This window comes from Polyergus mexicanus, unplaced genomic scaffold, assembly GCF_030449975.1.
Source record: "Polyergus mexicanus isolate NDT 795.1 unplaced genomic scaffold, iyPolMexi1.0 SCAF_4, whole genome shotgun sequence".
Lineage (NCBI taxonomy): Eukaryota > Metazoa > Arthropoda > Insecta > Hymenoptera > Formicidae > Polyergus > Polyergus mexicanus.
In genome coordinates, this window is record NW_027223324.1 from 7,583,159 (window position 1) to 7,605,117 (window position 21,959).

The 21,959-nt window shown below is 34.9% G+C and overlaps 1 protein-coding gene across 2 annotated transcripts; it reads right to left on the reverse strand.

Annotated features, from left to right (window-relative positions):
• Nucleotides 1-9,891: 9,891 nt before the first annotated feature.
• Nucleotides 9,892-14,170, reverse strand: Vps28 (vacuolar protein sorting 28). Of its 2 annotated transcripts, XM_070294474.1 has the most exons (4): nucleotides 12,779-14,170; nucleotides 12,391-12,708; nucleotides 10,949-11,171; nucleotides 9,892-10,818 (listed from the first exon to the last, which is right to left on the reverse strand). In XM_070294474.1, exons 1-4 carry the CDS (start codon nucleotides 14,074-14,076, stop codon nucleotides 10,399-10,401), a joined length of 2,259 nt encoding a protein of 752 aa, XP_070150575.1. In that variant the 5' UTR covers nucleotides 14,077-14,170; the 3' UTR covers nucleotides 9,892-10,398. The 2 variants fall into 2 exon arrangements, with proteins under 2 accessions (XP_070150575.1, XP_070150574.1); XM_070294473.1 differs by lacking the exons at nucleotides 12,391-12,708; nucleotides 12,779-14,170 and adding an exon at nucleotides 11,404-11,544 and having other exon boundaries at nucleotides 9,897-10,818; nucleotides 10,949-11,177.
• Between the last annotated feature and the right edge of the window lie 7,789 nt (nucleotides 14,171-21,959).

The following is a 21,959-nucleotide window of genomic DNA, read 5'->3' on the forward strand; positions in this document are numbered from 1 at the left end:
TAAAAAATTCTATCATAAATTTTTATATTGTGGTTTTGAAATAAATATGATATTTATATGATAAATATTATAGATATATAATAAATAACAATATTTTATGCTCTTCGTGATCCATCCGCTTCTTTACAATATAATGTAAGATAAGAATTGATAATAATTCTTATAATGTATATTTTATAATGTAATCATTTCAGAACTTACACTAAAAAATAGTCGTGCCAAGAATATAAATACAATACTCGTATAATAAATATTTTAGACATAATAAACACAGGGACATTTTATATTCTCCGTAAACCATTTGACTTTTTTACAACATTCATAAAATAAAGTTGAAAATAAATATAAGATAAAATTGATAATAATTTTCATAAACGCTATAAATGTACATTTTATAACGTGATTATTTCAAGGAGACTTATCAAGAGATACGGTTTACTTTATCAAGGAAAATGTGCCGAGTTACAACGCTGTAAAGTATTTTTTATTAGTGTCAGAAATATATAGATATATGTTGTGACAAATAATAATATAAATATTATCAGAAAGAAAAAAACATGGAGACAGGAAGAGAAACAAAAAAAAAGGAAGAATATGTTTTATTATTTGTCGAATATATTTTGAAAATATTATATTAAATACGATGTAAAGAATTATTAGCAACGTCTATTCTCGAATATTTTGAACATTTATTATATATGATTTGTAATATATATATATATATATATTTGTATTAATTAAATAATAATAAACATCTCTTTATTTGAATAACTTTTATTTGAAGAATTTTTTGTTTTTGAATAATTTTTATCTCGCAACTTCCGCAGATATATGAATCATTCTGCAAATATTATTATTTCCTATGTTAAAAAAAAAGAAAGTCTTTTAATATCATATGTATATTCTTATATTAATAAGATAAATTACTCTACAATTTTTTGCTATAGGGAGAATATGATGTGTAAGTAAATTAGTGCATAGATATCCACTACGGGACAAAAATGAGCTTGATGAATTTTCTTGCATTCATCTTTCTCTCCTATCTGCGTCCGTTTCTTTTCATATGGTATCGAATTAATTCGCACGTTTAGCTTTGTGTATCTCTCCAATATTAGAAACACGACAGTATGACCCGAGGCAGAGAGCAAATTTTTATTGAAACGACCGAATGGATGGATGGCCGAATGCTATCAATTCCGCTGTTACATCTCTCGTGTACGTCTCATTATTGTATCTCTGCGAGAACGCATCATTAAATCCGGCCTTTTGCTGTTTCGTGCAGGCTCACCGCGCACTTTCCGATTATACCCGCACGGACGCATCGCGTGGCACGAGGTCAGAATGAAATTTTTCCCTTTAAATATGTTACCTGTACACCCGACGCCGGCGGATACCTGCAGGTTGGCCGATTACAAAGGAATCAACGGCGAACAATTGGATTTCTCTGGTCGAGCAACGCCGCATTCCCGAGGGCGAAGTTCATGGGCGCATCCAGAAATTCGATTGCCGCATGAAGGAGCAGCGCAGGCGGAGGACGATACTGCAGATTTTGCCGCAGCGCATTATCCGGCTACATTTCTCGTAACGAGTGCGTGTCGACAATTTTTACGCAACATTATCGTGTCGGCAAGATTGCACAATTTTCATAAAAAAGATGTATTATCTCATCGATCAAGAAAGAGAAAGAAATGGACGCGCGTATCGTCTCTTATATATTAAGTGTACAACTTTGCTTCCGCCGTTTTCCTATAGATGGCTTTAGCGGTAAGTAGTGGTCGAAATAAATAGATCATAGACGTCATGCGATAAACTTGGGCATCTGTCAACATAACCCCATAGAAACATTAGTCGATTTGTGTCTGCATCGTAAAGTTATTCTCGATTGAAAATGTCAATTTATGAGCCAAATTCTCGTCATCTACGGGGGGTTTTAATTTTCTGCTTCAATATGAAGAAATCTGCGACTGAGGCTCATCGAATGCTCTCAAATACTTATGGTGAAGCCGCTATTAGTGAAAGAACGTGTCGTGAGTGGTTTCAACGCTTCGAGAACGGTGATTTTCACGTCGAAGACCGGCATAGCGGTGAAAGAGAAAAGGTTTTCGAAGATGCAGAATTGGAGGCGTTACTTAACGAAGACTCGAGTCAAAGTCAAAAAGAATTGGCACGATCATTGGGAGTGACTTAACAAGCAATTTCAAAATGTATAACCAGTTTTTTACAATAAAGCCTCGAATTTCGGAAAAAAACGGCGGAAGCAAAGTTGTACACCTAATATTATATTTCAAACTTCATAAATTTTAAGATAAATTATAAAATCATCGAAATTTATTACATTCATATTTATAGATATTGAATAGAGCCTTACCTCTATACTTGTTCTCAGTGTTATTTGTTCGATGCAAAGTTACATCGAGTGCGTCAAGTTGCGCTGCAAGTTGGCCATCGGCGTTGCAAAATACTAACTGCCACGCAACTCATATTCGGCAAGATCGCGAATGAGGGGACATATGTAGTTGCACACCGCCTTCTCCTCATTATCGTAACAATTGATTCGAAGCTCTTCGTGCGTGTATATTCGATATTGCGCGCCCGTTAATGTTCAATCTATTCTCGCGCCGAAACAGCAGTTTCGATCTCGATTTCGAGCTCACCCTCGAGGGATCAATAATCTCTCAGCTGGACATTAAAAGCCAATGGCAGTGCGTTGCGACGATCGGCGATGTACCCCGCGGCACACGACGGAATAGCTCCCTGGTGACCCCGTTAGAGTCGCATTCGTCCCCTAGGAAGAACGAGATTGCGCGGAAATCCCTCGATTCCTACGCCTAATTTCGTCATTTGATCGACTTTACGAAATTGCGTTTTTTCTTCTCTACGATGGTCATCTTATTCGAGAGGAATAAACCACGAGCTTCGTCAAGTTGGCTTCGTTTAAAGGAAAATTTCTCAAAGAATAATCAAATGAGCATCATATCTGTAATGTTGCTCTGCGACAGAAAGAATTTATTCTGATAAGAATGGAGATGTTTTTATAATTTATCTCGATTTATCTCGAAAGCATAATGATCATACATATATCTTTTCTCTAATCTTGTTAATATGAGAGAGAGTTTTAGTTTTTCCGATATATTTCTTTCATATTATTATACGCGGAAAGTCCAAAATTTTTTTATGCGAAATTAAAATACAATCTCTCGGAAATATTTTGCAAGAGAAATAAAAATCTCGTCTCTCATTTTGCCCTTGGGAGCGTCCACGAGCGAGAAACGACGTTATTTTGATAATTGCCACGTATTACACACTTATGTACACGCATATATAAAACGGCCGACACGTACAACGTGCGACACATGTATATAATTTTTGTATATAATTTTTCGCTGCTACTGGTTCAGCCTCTTCTATTCTCTTTTTATGCCGGTATGGCGTTCCAAGACTGCATCTGCAGCACGCAAATGCGTCCCTCGAGGGCTCATCAAAGCGTCGCGTTGCCCAAACGCACCTTGCCTGTATGCACCTTTCTCATTTCTGTAATCTCGATCATTACCCGTGGTATAGCAGCTTTATATTGATATTGTACTCTCGCGTTCTCCGAGATACTCGGTATTTCTTTATTACCGTGCCATTACGCGAAATTGCCATAGATAAAACTGGAAAGTTGACACTCCTTCTCGCGTTTACATTTAATATATCTTAACGACAAATGATGTCAAAAAAAATTTATATATTATACTTTATGAAGATAAAGTAGAGATGTTACTCCGAGTACTGAGGAAAATAATGTAGACAAGCCCTCTTATATTGCATTACCTTTTGTTGAAGGTTTGAGTGACAGTATCGGTCGGTTTTTTAAAGATATGGGTTTTAATGTTGTCTACAATGTACCTAAAAAATTAAACTCATTGATTAAACGTGGTAAGGATGTGCTGCCTATTAGTAATAGAACGGAAGTTGTTTATAAAATAAATTGCAAGAACTGTAGTGCTTCATATATTGGTCAAACGAAAAGACATTTAGCTACCCGCGTCAAGGAACATTTTAATAACATAAAAATGCACGCTAGTAATCTTTCTGTAATTAGTAAACACAAATTAGAATTTGATCATGACTTCGATTGGTCAACGCCTGATATCCTGCATACTGAAAAACATGTAAGAAAGAGAGAAATAGCTGAAATGTTCTTTATTAAAAAATATGACAACACTGTTAACTCTCAAAAGGATACAGAGAATTTAAATAACATACACGATAGATTAATAAAGATCGTTTAGTCTTTCTCGGTATCTTAAACAGAGAGGTTGACACAGTGTGTCATTATGACATAGCGACTTTTTTCTCTTTCAATTTTAACTATAATGCAGGTACATAAATTTGTTTATTTCATTTTTATAACGTGATTATCATTATTTAATATTATAATTTTAGTTCACTTGATAAGGACCAAAACCGTATGGTCAAAACGTTGTGATGACAATCGAACAATAAATTGCCAGTTGGGTCGTACATATATAAACACTCCTTTAATTTATCTACTAGCGACATCTCAAAATTAAACATCAATAAAGTATAATATATAAAACGAGCGTTTCTCGTATAACAGCATCTATTGCAATTGAAATATGTGGTTGTGCCAAAAATATTGATTGAAATATGCTTATATCACATTGTTAAAGAAACAAAGATTTATTTTTCAATCACATGTACGTTTCGTAAAAATGCAAAATGCATTAATGTTTTAAAAGTAATGTATTATGTATTATAAGATTTCCAGATTTCGAGGAAAGGGCAAATGTTGAAATTTCATGTATACGATTTCGATCTTTATTTATTCGCAGATTATGTAAAAGAGAGAAATAGCGCGCAGAAAAGTACAAAAATATATCCTGTTATCAAGCATATATTCAAATCAGCAGATGCATGAGAATCGATATCGTCTTGCGGAAAATCGGAGAAATGTTTTTGCGAATCGGAAAGCTGCTTCTCGTCAATTTTCTTTCAGGTCAAAGCGCAGATTCGAAAATTCCGTCAAAGACCAAAGGCGAGAGAATTTCATTTACGTTCTTTCCGAACGTTGTTGCTTATCCGAACGATGTAAAATTTGCGAGGAGCGAACCAATCGCGCGTATACATACCTGCGTTCCGTATAGATGGTGAGGATCGATACCGGAGCAGCGTATCGTGGAACACCCGTGGAAAAAAATTCAAGGGATCGAGATACCCTTTTCCGGAGCTACTCTCCTTGAAGTTGCAGGACGGAGCCTTCCGAAATTTCGAGATTCCGGTATCGCGATACCAAAAGAGCGAGAATTTCACTTACGTCGTCGATCTTGGCTTAGCCGCGTAAAATTTTCGGGAAACGGGTATACACGCGCGCAGATACACATACATATGTATATATATATATATATCAGGGTTGGGAAGTAACGCGTTACTTGTAACGCCGTTACCGTTACAGTTACTTTTTTTCGGTAACTGTAACGGTAATGGCGTTACAAATTTTATTTGTAACGAAAAAAGTAACTTCGTTACATTTTTCGGTAACGAGTAACGAATTTACACAACAGTTACTTTTATCGTTACTTTTTTCAAATTTTTTGATTTATTTAAGATATTATTCTTGCTATTGTGCGTGATAAAATTTTTATCTTAACCGTAAAGCCGTAAGCAAATCGACCAATTAGCATTCTTATTATGTTGTAAAAATGCTTGAATGCGATTGATCAACTTATGGCTCTTGCAGACCAGTGCGATGACGCGACGCGCGATATCCAATGAGAGCTTTATCTTTTCGGAAAAGCAGAGCTCTCATTTACTACCAGTTCTAAGTACCTTGCAACGAAAATTAGAAAATTTCAATAAATCTGACCTTATAGATTGCCATTCATTAGTTGAAGCTATTCAGCAAGGTTTAAATAAAAGGTAACTTATTAATTTGATTAATACATATGTTATTTAATTTTAAATAAGGATTTAATTGAAAAATATTATTTTATTTTAAACTATTGATTCAAAAGTATTAATTTCAATAAAACAAACAATGTCGCTTAATTTACTATATTTGATTTTAAATTTCTTACAATATTTGAAACAAAAGAATTAATAATAGCAGCATGTTTACATCCAAAATGTAAGTTAAACTGGTTAACCGGAGAAAAAAGAAAACGTGCTGAAAATTACTTGGAGGATTTATTGGGAATCCGATCAACTGAAAATTCTTCAAAAGCTGGAAAATCTGACGATCACGATGATTTTTTCATTTTTGAGCAAAAAACGGTGCAAAATGAATCTGAACAAGAAGAATTGCAACGGTTTTTAAAATCAAATAATTGTAATATAGAAATGTTAAACGACTATCCAAAACTTAAAAAACTTTTTATTAAATATAATACAGCTCTACCAAGCGGTGCATCTGTAGAAAGAATGTTTAGCATCGGTGGCTCTGTATTAACACCACAAAGAGGGCATTTAAATGATGATACTATGGAGCAACAAATTTTATTAAAAATTAATAAAGAATTTCGATAAAATTTAATCATTTATTTTGTAATAAACCTTGAATGAAATCTTGCTTACAATTTTTTAAAAGTTTTTCTTATGCAAAATAATTTATTAGTTTGTATTGTAAAAAAGTAACGGAAATTGTAACGACTCGTTACTTTTTAGTAACTGTAACGGTAACGAGTTACTTTTTAAAATTAGTAACGAGTAACGGTAACGAGTTACTTTTTAGAAAAAATAACGGTAACGGTAACGAGTTACTTTTATAAAGTAACTTTCCCAACCCTGATATATATATATACATATACATAGGTGCACACATACATTGCTAGCCGCATATTTGAGAGAACCCAGGTGCACCATTGCCATCGTGGACGATCGGCGGCGTGCGAGAAGAAGCCCGGCATTGCCTTTCCCTTCCAGCCCTCTCACGTGCCATCTCTTTTTCTTCGTTCCGCCGGCATATCGGACATTTTTCAAAGCGACTCACGTCCTCTCAATGTGTGATATGCCTTTCAAGCGACACGAAGCCAAGGGAGACACGTACGCGCGCCGCGTGTGCGTATCTTATGCTCGATCGGTGTTGTATTAATGCATATTATTTGGGCTATTCCACCAAAGAGAAAACCAACAAGCCTTTTTATTTACAGATTTTTTCAAAGCCAAACATCAAGCCGACTTTTCCTTAATGTCAAAAGATTGAGAGAGAAGCTATCCTCTATTGTGAATAAAAGATATATCGAGAATAAAGCTTCTCAAAAATGTAAACAAAATGAAAAATCAAATCTTTTTGACTGTACTTAAAAAATATATTCCAAAATTATTTGAAGTCATATATATTGTAAAATCTTACAATGAACGGAAGAATCTTACAACAAATAGAAAAGACTCTAATTCCAAGTTGGTCGAAATTTGAAAATGAAAGTCAATTCTCATAGATGTCAGATCTATGTTGTTTCAGAACAACTTCTTTCTCTAACTGATAAGTCTATATTTTTTTCTTTTTTCTCTAAAAAGATAAAAAATGAAGAGAACATTTATATCGTATTATTGCGCTAGAAAAATCTCGCAAAAAAGAAGATAGAATAACAGAACTTCTATCTTCTGTTCGAATGCAACAACACGACATAGTCAACGCTTAAGCAAATATTGCTCGTGTTTGAAGCGTGTAATTCAAGCGACAATACGATCCCATCATAGTGAATGCACGTAACTAGAAGCTTTCCTCGGTACACTCTTTTGTCAAGATCATTGTCGTTCAGAAGAGAGAGAGAGAGAGAGACGCGCGCGTGCTGCTTTCTACAGATAACGTCGGACGTCTGCAGATAATCCCGTGTTGAATGCCCCCGTCATTCGACATGGAATAGCATGAAAAGTATATTCTAGCCCTCTTGAAGATTTTCTTTCCTCTGTATAAGAGAGCGTGTTTCGAGTACTTTTGTGCGACGTTACACGTGCGATGCTGTACCATATTTACCCCGATTGCTAGAAATATATCGCTTTATGCTTTTATCATGATTCATACTTTTCGAGGAGAAAAATATAATAAAATATAAGATATAAGGAAAATTACATCTTTTAGCAACTTGATAGCGACGAATAGATATGCTCGTCCGAGTGGTAACTTCACACAATAATTAATAATAGTTATACACACGCATACACACTCGCATACCATAATGGAAAAAACGGTTCGATGAAAATGCAAACTCCATTGTCATCTCTTTTTGTCGAAAGTCTTGCAGAATGCATAGTCACGCGATAATTACACGCGTTTTTCAGATGCACTGCGATAACTGACGACAACGATGATAAATCCATTTTTGCGATCGTACACGTGAATGCATGCGCGCAGACAGTGACAGATGCACAGCTGAGAGATCGTATCTATATATCGCGATTTTTGATTTTCCACAGCTGCCGAATCGCTCCGCGAAATCTGAATTTTTATACGAAGGCAAAAGTGAAAGAGGGTAAAATCACCCTGTCAAAGGCAAGCATATTCGCTCTAGCCCGGGACCGAGTGATTTATATTGAAATAACACCGTCAGGTAAACGAATAGATTGACGGATAAGCCGGCGTGCGAGTGTGCGTATGACACGTGTATATCTACGTGCGCGCATGTGTATGTTTTATCACCAGGATGTATACGATGAAGGATATATATCTCTCTTCGCGAAAGAGTGGCTTGGCAATGTTCAAGCTCGCTGGAATAGCTCGAGAATTGCCTTGAAAGGATCATCCTTACTTGGAAGTTGGATGAAGATCTCCCGTTTTCTTCAAAACGTTCTCGGAGCGTATTGAAGAAATTCTCAGATCGCCGATTGGAAGATGACCCGAGATCTTAGAGTTGGCATTGATAAGCCGCAATCGAGCCGGACGGAAAACGGATTTAAAGTGGATCCGAAGTGACATATTTAAAGATATGGCTCGATTTATTTCGAAGAAACTCGACTCGGGTATCGGAGCCAGCTTGGCGAACATAAAATGCAGGCGTGCGTATATACAAGATAGTTCAAAGTTCTACCCACGTAATTTTTAGATGAATACAAATGATTGAATTGAGTTTCAATTGTGAAATTTTAATTGAAATGTGATATCTATCTTTGCGAATCATTTATACGTATTTAAAAGTTAGAAGACGCTTGTCGAGAAAAATAATCAGATATACGCACTAGAATCTTGCTCCGATCGCATATATATATAATTATTGGATGACCATACATACAATGACGAAATCAATTTTAAGAGATATTCTTTTCTAAATATCGTAACTCTCTAAACTTTTCGCTAGCGAACAATAGCATTCCTATATTGCATGTAAATTTTTGACTTACAAGTACGCGTGTACATGGGCGACAGGATAGGGAATGCACATGCATGTGGATACGAATGCGGATACATCCTGGCTGTTAGTTTAGCTCAGTTTAATTTAGTTTAGTTTAGTCAATAGCTAAGCCCGTTATTGTACTCTGACGCTCGGCATGCCGGCGAGTGCCGCCGAAGGACCACCCTCTCCATTTGCATACCGGGTGTGCCCGCGTAAATACACGACTCGGAAAAGTCTGCCCTTGGCACATCAAAGGGACAGCGGCGCGAATTAACAATCCTCCCTTCCTCCCTCCCCCCTCCCCACCCGCGCAATCCCATCCCTCCCGCAAACAGAACCAGCGAAATATCGGCTTTAAATGTGACGTCATTATTGCGCGTTTAGAAAAGCTGCATCTTGGTTGATAAAACACGGTTGCCGATTCGGCTCTTGATGAAAAGCTCTTCGCGGGTCTCGCGAGATAAAAGACAATAACATTCTCGAACTGAATGAAGCAAATTTAACAGACAGTCGCTTTCGAAAGGACATACATTCACAAATGTTATATCTTTTTATCGACTATTAAAACTGTATGCATTTTTATTAACTTAATCGATAATATACATAACGCAAGCATTGCTTAACAATTCACTGTTTACAAAGAATTACATATAAAATAGTTCATTCTCTGTGCAGCTATTATATTCGTATATATACATATATCTAATTCCACTTAGCGACAAAATGTATGCAAGGATTTTTTAAATGTCGCGAGCCGCATATAATTCAAGGAACGATGCAAAATGAGTGATGCGAGACAACAAGCCATCACTTATCGAGAAAACAATTTCATTATAAATACTACAGATATATTATACTTTTGAATAAAGTAATACTACCTATAATAAAAATCTTAATGCATTGATCAATACGTTGTGATTAAATTAATTAATAATATTGAACGGTATAAACAAATAATATAATAGCTTTAATATATTTCAATATGTTAAAGTGTATAATTAATATGCATATCAAGATTTATATTATAAATAATATTACATTAATTTGCCAAAAACTGTTCAAAGAATTAAGAATTATGAAGTATCTTATTGAAAGCATTATAGGATGTCTCAAGATCAAATATCAATTGTCTGACCTGAGTATCGGATAATTCATCCGAGGCGGACATATTGTCAAGAGTCTGTAACCATTCTGCAACTTTTTCTTTACCGTCAAAATCGCTTGGTAGTATACTAAGACGGTTCATGGTGTCCATGAGATCTCTTAGATCTGGATGTAATTGATCCATGGCTTTGATTTCCAATCGTAGTTTATCCATAAGCGTGATAAACAATGAAACAATGTCTGCGATGCATTTGGAGGTATTGCCTTTGTCATCTTTTATCGTGATTGGTCTGTCCTCTTTGATTCTCTCGAGTGCAGCTGGACAATCTAATCGGAATGCTCTGGTAAAAGAATCAATTGTTGGAAATTGATCGCTTTGTACCTATAATAAAATATGAAATTTGTATTACAATCAATTTTCTTGTAAAAAGATATATTTATAAATATTATATACACATATTAAGAAATCCAAGGGTATACTTCAACTCTCGCTTCACATTTTGTATATTGACCTGTTTAAATGCTGCTCTGTATTGCACTAATAATTTGCTGCATGCCGCTGTGTATTCCTTTGGCGTCACGCAATCTCTGATGTAAGCCTTTTCCAAATGTTGCAACGTATTTACAACAGCATACAAATCTGCTTGATTGTCGTGCTTCTCTCTCTCCCGAGCATTTTTATAGAGCTTAACTTCTTCATACAATTCAGGGCGATCCTGAGCTATCGACATTATTCTAGAACTGTACGAAAGTTTGGTTAGACTAGTAGCAACAAAGATTAAAATAATCATGCTTATTGTCTGTAGAAATTTCAATTACTTTTCTAAAACAAATGTCTCGTCAACACTCGAGATATTTGTAGATTAAATTTAAACTACGTATTAGTAATTCGACGTATTTAAGTATGTTAAGTCATTTGACACATCGACAATAACAATATTTCACAGAAATATAATTTATTACTCACTTTTATGATAGACAGCAGTAAGTTGTTAATTTTATTCATCTACTCACGATAAAAATTATGTAAATTATATTAAAACGTTAAAAACAATAAATTTTTAAACCTCTAATTGATAATAACCAAACAGCTTTCCACGAAGGGGAAAACACAAAAGGAGAATCATACAAAATCAGAGACATCTCTGGTGAGAAGAAGCCAACTAAAGTCGAAGAGATTGCAACTATCGACTTTATCTGTTGTGAATTAATAACAGTTCAAAAATATTTTATTTCATAACATTTTACAACGTATTCTTAAATACATAAATTTATTTTGTGAATATGTTATTTTTCGCAGATCAGTATTAAAAAAAGAACATATGAAAGAAGATAGTCAATTCATATTACATCATAGTAATATTACAAATATTATAAAAATAATCTCGTGTCATTCTTTAATATACTATAAAAATATTACAAGATATACAAAATACACATTTGATTCAAACAGTTATCTACATGAATAAACTGCAACTGCATTTCATATATCATTAAGAAATAGAGGAACTCTATAATAATCGTATAACAAAATTATCACGTATATGGCTATTTAAAGTTATAGATAACAGCAGCCATATGTTTAAGAAATATAAACAGTTATTATAACATCTTAACTGTGCTCTATAAATACCGGAACTCTCTTCGATATATAACGTATACTTTTCCAAATATATAAGAAATATAGCATCAGAAATCAAATATTTGTTGCATCACATCAGGTTTATCGCTGCTAGGTTTTCTCGCGCAGAATGGTAATTCTCTTCCTTCTTCTATACAAGGGCAATTAAATTCTTTGACAATTCGTTTCTTACGTTTATGCGAATTGTCCTTATTTCTAATAATATCAGGTACTTCGCAATTTTCCTTTATACTTATGTATGTTGCTTCTAAAGTAAGATTAAATTTATCTAAAATGTTCCAAGGTGGATAGACATTTATTACTAGTTCCGACATCATTTTTAATGTACCGACAATATCACAGACTAGCATAATTGTTATACTTCTATGCAAAAGTTTCTTTGTTTGTGCTTGAACATTATGCGATTCTGCTTCTTCAATTTCTATATCATGTTGCAAGAGATTAAAAGAATCTTCGATCAGGGTGCCTTCCAGAAATTGATTGCCAAATTGCTTTGTACAGTTACGTACAAATACGCTGATGAACCGTGTTGATGCAGCATTGTGCTCCTTATTCATTTGGTGACGCCATATACGAATACTGGATACTTGCGCATTAATCAAAGATTGCAGTTTTGCAACCATGCTTCCTCTGAAATAAGAATGCAATAATAATAAAAATCGTGTTTATTGTATAAACTGCATGTTCTCTATATACTCACTTTTTAGATCTGCGACGTTTTTTTCCAGAATCTAGAAGATGCACATATATACTTTTGTCTGGAGACTTCTTCGATGGAGTAGTTATAGTGCTAATAATAGCATCGGTTTGAATCGACTTATTATCTGTCTTTTGGGTCGTTTTAAAAGATGGTATCTGAGAGATCTTTGCAGACAGTGGTGTACTTTGATCATGTATCGTTTCAGCTTCTGAACAATAAGTTTTATCCAAGTCATTGGCAGTTAAATGTAAGAATGTAAATGATTGTCTTGAAGGAATCAAGGATTCATTTGGTATCGAAAGTTGAGATATCTTTGCAGTTTCTTGTGTATCAGCCTCCTCTATGAAATTGCTCAGATTATTGTTGCTACTGCTTTGTGTATTGGAAAGTTCATTATATTCATCATCTTTACTATCATCGCTTGTATCTATTTCTATGTTTGGAATTTTCTTATCAGTATTATTACTTGAACTGTCTTCAAAGTTCAATCTATCGTGTGTCAGTGATAGAAATATCTGTCTACATTCTATTGAACTTTCTTTTGCTTCACTTAAGAAGGGAACTGTCTTAACATTCTCTTTCAACTTATCACAATCCAAAGATATCTCTCTCAGAATACTATGATTATTATCAAGCTCTATTACTGGATTTATATTTGTACTTGTGACTTTATCATTGTGTAATTGCAAACATTTTGGAAAAATGCCATCCTCTGGTTCATGCTGTAATTTTCTTCGCTTTTCCTTATAATGTATATTAAGAACAGGAGATATCTCGTCAGCAACCTTCTCTACGCAAGGTGGTGTGCAATCGGTCTCGCTTAAATCTTCCTGTTGATTTTCGTTCTTCTCATCTAGTTTAGATTGCAGCCTACAATCTGCGGAGTGCCCTGCGTTCTCCTGGGAATTGTCCATCTTTTTCACTGTAGCGGATCTATTTATACCAATCTTTTTCCTAGATCGCTTCCTGCTACCAGCGAGTATCGGCGATTTCTTAGAGGTCTTAGTGGTCGATGTCTCAAGAACGGGGGATGATTGGGACAGATCGTCGTTCGATATCACGTCGTTCCCCTGAGTCTCGAGCCACATGCGCACGTAATCCCTCTTCCCCGTGCACGGTATGTGAGCCACATTCTGATCAATCACGAGGATGCAATTTGAATTGGAATTAACCTGCTCCGCGTCATCGAGCTTGAGGATCGATTTTCCGAATTTCAAGCGCCTCACGTGCCTCGGTTTAATATCGCACGATGCATCTCTGCTAGAATGACTGCGGCTTGATTCGATGCACTCCGACATTACGAATAAATCCAAATATATATAGCTTGCTTATTGTGACGCAGAATTACACAATCGCCCATATATTACACTTGACGTGCGACTCGTGCGTACTCTGGACTCTGGACACTGCCATTTTATCGTTGCCATGACAATCAGTCATCATGCATCTCTGAACTATTGCACCCTACGTTCTAGATCAGACTCGAGCAGAGCACGCGAATTTATCAATCACATTTGAATTTTTTTCTTTCTATTAACTTAATTTATCTTCTCTCGATTGTAATTGATCGCTTTCGCTTATTACTTATTTTAATATCTTTCGTATTTTTCCCGATCTGAAAATTGCAAGATATTTATATATGTTTATTTATAAAATTTATGTTTCCTCAGTGCTTTATTATACACATCAAGAATTCAATAGAATTCACAATTTTTATTAGAAGTCAAGATCGCAAAGAATTAAACGAAATTCTTTTAATAAATTTGATTTATGTATAAAAATAATGACAGCGTAAATATATCTTTTTATTGCCATGTTGTATAAATGCTACAGGAGCATAATAAACAAATATTTGCATTTGGTCTTATTAAGAAGAAAATTAAGTGGACTAGATATGTCAAAAGAGAAAGAGAGAGAGAGAGAGAGAGAGAGAGTTAATAAATTTAATAATACATTTCGAGATTCATGAATTTGTCATCAAAAAAGCTTTTAGCCTTTCAAAACATAAAATTGATAATTAATTATTTATCCGTTAAAATATTTGTCTTGTAGATCATAAAATTTTTATAGCGACCGTATACAAAAATTCATGAAAATTAAATATTTTAATTCTACAAAATAAATTTTTACTTTAAATATTACACATAAATTAATTATTATATAATTTCATATTTTAAAAATCTAAAAGAGAGCGCGCTGTTCGTGCAATCAAATTCATGAATCTCGAGATGTTTAGATTTATTAACTCTGGGTGTATCTGATCCATCCAATTTTTATATAAACATCTTTTTATAGGCTTTTTTTTCGCATTCGTGGAAGAAACTTAAATACGAGATATTTACAAATAGATACGTCATATATAGCAATAAAATATTGTAACACGTGGACACAGCGTGCTTCTTCCAGGCTACACTTATAACATTCGACAAATAAACAAGATATTATTAATGATGAGTTTATTATATGCTGAAAGTACAAGAAATAATATATTACAAGAGATGTTACAGAAATATTCTTGGTATATTATCGCTATACAATAGCTCCTATCCTAATAATATAGATACCCATACAGCACCGCAAGATTGCAATAACATTGCAGCAACATTTTTCTGCAAGATTGCAACATTGCAGAAACATTGCGAAATGTTGCTGCAACGTTGTTATGATATTGCAGCAACAGTAAAATGTCCGCCTACAGAAATATTGCAATATAATATTGCAGCAACATAGCAATGTAATATATATGCAATAATGCTTTATGTATATTTATCGATATAATATCCTTAACATATGAAAAAAATAATAAAAAATTAGGCCCATAAGAGTCAGGATCTAGCATGTATATAGATTTTCTGTATTATAATAATAACGAAATTATAAAATGTAAATTTTTCAGTACACATTCGATTTCCTTCAGTGACAGAGAATATCTAAGAGAAATAAGAAAAAACTCAATTTGCAATTGTGTAAATTCACAATTTCTTTGTATCCGAAATATTCAGATATCCGGATGCAAAAAGATTGTGGTGAATTTTTTCACATCTCTCTTGTCTTTATATAATCTCAAAATTTATTTATTAAAATTTGAAGTATCTTGCATATTAGAAAATTATTATCAAATTTTTGATTTTATATAAGAATGGAAACTATTAAAAGAATTCTTAGTCCAATATCTGAGCCCCTGTATTAGAGTCATATCATACAACATAAATTAACAAAAATAGTTATTATATCTTTTTAATCTTACTAGCCGCTCTTTGTAAATTTTATATAATCATCATGACTAAAAATTAAATGCGAAATAAATAGCGCAACATGCGCCGCATAATGGTAAACGAATGAACTAACGATTATTGAATACTTTTTTTGTCATATTTTCGGAATGTTGCTGTAACATTGCTAAAGTTATATTGTAAAATAATGTCCTTGCAATATTTCTGCAACATTAAACTGCAATATGCAATATTACAATGTTGCAGCAATGTTGTTGCAAGCTTCAGTGCTGTATGGGATAGCACCAGGATTGATACATCAAATAATGCCTTCTTGACGAAAAAAAATTGAAATGTCCGTTTTATATCAACTTAATTACAAGAATTTAACAAAAAAATCATTTCCAAATGCATTTGGCCTAACTCTAACTATCTTGTAGTATTACAATTATCCTTTATAATTTTATCAAGGATCATAACAAACATTAGGAGGATTTTTAATACTATTCAAAAAGCGATAAAAATTAATCTATGAAAAATACGTCAAAGTTCTCTTAACGCTATTAAAAAAAAAATCACACGATATATATTTCTACTACACTACACTTTCCCACTTTAATGCCGTGCTTAAACGTACAAATGCGAGATTTAGCGTGATGATATCCTGTGCTCCGCGGATCTGCCTCAATATAGCATCCGCTATAGCCTGATTTGAGCACGCGGATGTGATACGACTATCTTACCCTGATATGCTCTGAGTGCTCTTATTCAAATGAGGCGACAAGATGTTCCTTCCGACCCCGTTCGATCATGATTGATGTAAGCCCTTGCGCTCTTAAAGCATCACTCCTTCGATAAGCGTTTTCGAGCAGACAGAGAACGTGTGTTCGAAAAAAAAAAGAAATTGATAAAATCTTTCTCCTACCATATAAATGAGAGAATAGGAAAGGGAGAAAAGAGCTGTTCGTTCATTTCCGAAAAGGACATCTAAATTTTTTAAATTATTTTGCTATTGCGACAATAACATATTATTCCATTGTAATTTTGATAATATTACTTTCAAAATTTATATTCCATTTTTTCATTTTTTAGAAACTCCATCGGGGAAGGAGATGTATATCTTCGGACAGACTCAATCGTCTTTACAATTACTGGGACCAGACGACTGAGAGAGGTCAGTGAGAAAGAAGGAGAGAGAGAGAGAGAGAGAGAGAGAGAGAGAAACAAGGCGAGAAAGGGTTTAGGCCGGTGTGGAAATCTAAATCGTCGAGAGAGCACCGGGCTATGCGGGGCGCGCGGACACAATTACCGGGCGGCGAGTGTCGAGGAACCCCTTTTATATATTAATAGTCGAGATAGCCGGCTGTATGTGTCGCGTTTATACCGAGAGGGCCACCTCTCGGTTAGGACGATGGTTGGAAGCCAGGGGGGAGCGGTCCCGGAGGATCGTTGTCGGCAAATGGTAGGGGCGGGAAGAGCGGGGCCGCGCGAGAGAGCGAGAGGATTCGAGAGGCCCGTACATCCGATCGAGGAAGAACGAGCGTTCGGATCCGCGGGGTGGCCGAGAGGGAAGGGGTGGGGAAGGGTGGGAAGGGGGGAAAGCCGAGGGGGGGCCTCGAAATGATAGATACGAGGACGGAATAACGCGCGGACCCCTTGCATCCATACACGATAGCCTCAGTTTCAGTTCGGTTACTTGCTTCTTCTAGCGGTAGATATAGCGGTGCGCGCTTCTCTTTTATAGTCTAAGAGGGTGAGACGAGTAGAGAAAAAAATAGAGAGACGAGTTGAGAGAAAGTGACAAGGTGAGAGAACGGAACAATATTTTATAAGAGAGAAAAAAATAGAGAAAGGGGAAATATATCGAGAGTGAAAGTGAGAGAAACGGAAAGTGTAAGAAAGGGGAAGGGAGGAAGCAATTACGAGAAGAAATCGGTGATAGAACATAAGGATAAGAGGAGTCGGAAGGGTGCGAAGATTACGAACGGACGATTTCCTCGAAGAGATACACGAAAAATCTCTGAATCTGTCCTTTGTCTCGAGAATATCTTCCCGATTCTCTTCGTCATCCCTTGTCGATGATGCGCGCGGGGGATGACGACTCGCGACGGTGCTCCAACACGAGAGTCGCGAAACGCTAATTATTTTCAATGAATACACGCGTAATATACACACATATATACACATATCATCGTAGAGGAACGGAGGTGACCGGATGCCGGGCGGTGCAGTGATTCGATTGATTCGCTGAAGAGTGTTCGTGGCTTCCACCGAACTTCCGAGTGCCGCGTTAAGCGAATGTACGTGTACGTGCGTGCGTTTGTGTCTCTCTTGCTGCGTGCGTGCGTACGTGCGTGCTTGCGAACGGGCGCGAATCGGGGTCTTATACAGTGATCCCTTAGGCGCTCTTGTGTACGTGCGGCTCGCGAAGGAAGAAAAGGCAGCGAGTTCCGTCTAGTTTATCCGAGGTGGTCCATTCAAGTGACAGCATCAAGTCGTTATCATCGTCATCGTTCTCGTCATCAGCCCCATCTGCGCGCTGTCGCGTTTCAATCAGCGTAACGCAGAGGAAGCGACGGCCGGACGCGAGCGCTTCATCGAGCTTTCTTCGATCCTTGTGGTAGGAAATCGCAGGGATTGATCGATATCGGGGTAAGATCGGATGATTGATTTATTCATTCACGAGGCCGAGATACCAGAGCAATTGCGAATATCTGGCAATTTAGCGAAACGGATTTTGAAAATGGAATACTAGCAATTAAATTATTTTAATGCTGCAATTTAATTAATTGTCCGATTCCAATTCTAGTTATATGATAGAGATAAAAGAATATTGTTAGTAAAAATTAGTGATTACTTTTGACATATTTAAACAGTATGATAGAATAAGTAAAAAATAAACTATTAATCTCTCGAATTGTCTTTTGAGAATTGAAACAAATGAAATATGAAAATATAAAATCTGAAATAAATATAAAATATAAAAATGAAATATTACTAGTCTTCGATAATGCATCACGTATAGATGGATAAATATCTCGTTTAAATGATCGAGGAATTATATTAATGACACTTTACACTTGTTTAAAGATATGCTATTATGTCCAAGAATTCTTCCAGATACACAAAATCTCCTTTATCTTTGCATTTCGCAACAGGTTCGATTGATCGAAATCGCGTCAGAGAAATCTACGTCATAGTGAAGCACGTCATCTCCGCTACCATTTCTCTTATCAGGCATAGCTATTATACTATCGCTGGAATAGAGACGGTTACATCCTTAATTTTATCAGGTGCACACAAGTACAAATATAGACGATTTTTGAGATCGATTCTAAAGATCGATCTGAAACGAATTTCCATAGAACGATATCATTTATTAAATAACGTGTATAAAATTTGTTACGTGCTACGTGCTTATGATTTTGTTAAATTGGCAAGTTCCCATACAGCACCGCAAGATTGCAATAACATTGCAGCAACATTTTTCTGCAAGATTGCAACATTGCAGAAACATTGCGAAATGTTGCTGCAACGTTGTTATGATATTGCAGCAACAGTAAAATGTCCGCCTACAGAAATATTGCAATATAATATTGCAGCAACATAGCAATATAATATATATGCAATAATGCTTTATGTATATTTATCGATATAATATCCTTAACATATAAAAAAAATAATAAGAAATTAGGCCTATAAGAGTCAGGATCTAGCGTGTATATAGATTTTCTGTATTATAATAATAACGAAATTATAAAATGTAAATTTTTCAGTACACATTCGATTTCCTTCAGTGACAGAGAATATCTAAGAGAAATAAGAAAAAACTCAATTTGCAATTGTGCAAATTCACTATTTCTTTGTATCCGAAATATTCAGATATCCGGATGCAAAAAGATTGTGGTGAATTTTTTCACATCTCTCTTGTCTTTATATAATCTCAAAATTTATTTATTAAAATCTAAAGTATCTTACATATTAGAAAATCATTATCAAATTTTTGATTTTATATAAGAATGGAAACTATTAAAAGAATTTTTAGTCCAATGTCTGAGCCCCTGTATTGAGGTCATATCATACGACTTAAATTAACAAAAATAGTTATTATATCTTTTTAATCTTACTAGCCGCTCTTTGTAAATTTTATATAATCATCATGACTAAAAATTAAATGCGAAATAAATAGCGCAACATGCGCCGCATAATGGTAAACGAATGAACTAACGATTATTGAATACTTTTTTTGTCATATTTTCGGAATGTTGCTGTAACATTGCTAAAGTTATATTGTAAAATAATGTCTTTGCAATATTTCTGCAACATTAAACTGCAATATGCAATATTACAATGTTGCAGCAATGTTGTTGCAAGCTTCAGTGCTGTATGGGTTATAATTATCTATGATTATATTTATATTTCAGAAACATGTGAGTGGGATTGCCAAGTCTACTTTACAAAACGATAAATTTATAATGTTATACAGATCGCTTCTTCATTTTCGTTATAAAACTTTTTTATTGCTTCTTCATTTTCGCGATAAAATGCAAAAACTTGATAGCATTGCGAATTATATTTCCTCATACATCTTATGACTAAAGCATAACATAAAAAATTATTTATACATATATGCATTGCATCATTATAAAAGTTCAACCTCTGTCATATCGAGGAGAGAATTATTTAGCAAGTTCCACAAACTAACCAACGCCTTTGCAGAATCTCATTCGTCTTCGATTAATATCGTCATTGATTTTATTGGATATTATAATGAGTAATGTTATTGAACATTTATAACCATGACGTTTTTGAAAGCATGCACAATTTTCATATGTCTATTAAACTAAATCAAGAAAAAAATGTAAATGCAATCTTCAATATTTTCCTCGCTATTTTCACAATATTTATCGCGGACTACATATTTTGACAGTCATTTTTAATGCAATTTAACATATATATTTTCGCTTTAGTTATATGAATTGTAAAATCTACACATAACAAATTTATATGAAAATTATGCCCTATTAAATTATGGATTATTAAATATAGCAATAAATTAGGTATTATTAAAAAAAAAGTACAATGAAACTTTTACCAAGGAAAAAATTAAAATATAAGCGAAACATGGAATTTCTGCAGAAGATCCTACGACGGTATGGAATGTGTAAAAAAAATCGCGTAGGCGCCCGGATTCGCATGCGAACACGCAGATGACAGAAACGGCGGAGATAACGAGGTGGGAGATCGCGTACAGGGAAGAGAGGGATGGGCAGAATGCGAAGGCGTGCGAAACGGAATGACATTGTTTGCACTCGTGACGTCACCCGTAATTGTAATGAACAATGAGAGGCGCGAGCGTACACATGCGTGCATAAGCACTAGCGTACCGTATGTTCTTCGAGGTTTAGAGTTACCTTACGTCAACTATAAGCTGATAAATAGATAAAGCGTCAACCTTTTGTGTGCGTGTGCGTGTGGGATTACAAAATTGAAGAAACCGCCTGCGCAATTCGGATTTGCATACGTTATGAGGATACAATAAATATGAGTATGATTTAATCCATTATCTATTATATTTTTTCTATTTTCAAGAAAGAACACATTTCTTATCTCGTAAAAGATATTTATAAATACTGTCGATTAAGTTATTATTAAATTGTTTACAAAATCATAAACATCAACATTTTATATCACCAAACAAAGTTTCTCCGATACAAATTTTAAAAAAAATCTTGGTATAGCACCAAGTAAATTTCGTGCCTTGTGCACATATTCAGTTTCATAGAAAACTTATTTTTCTATGAAACTAACGCACTACTATCCGCGTTCTGGCTCTTATTAGCCCGCGATTATTTGAAATTTGTAATGTCACATGAAAGCCTAATTTCTTAAAATTTGAAAGTTTCTTCAAATTTTTCCCAGACACGATCACGCCACATCTTAACAAAAGTCCGATAGGTAGTTTCCAT

Coding starts and splice junctions, on each gene's coding strand:
- Vps28 (XM_070294474.1), bottom strand. CDS start 14,076: ATGTCGGAGTGCATCGAATCAAGCCGCAGTCATTCTAGCAGAGATGCA. Junction 12,709..12,778: donor AAACGTCGCAGATCTAAAAA/GTGAGTATATAG, acceptor TTCTTATTTCAG/AGGAAGCATGGTTGCAAAAC. Junction 10,819..10,948: donor ACAGAGCAGCATTTAAACAG/GTCAATATACAA, acceptor ATTTTATTATAG/GTACAAAGCGATCAATTTCC.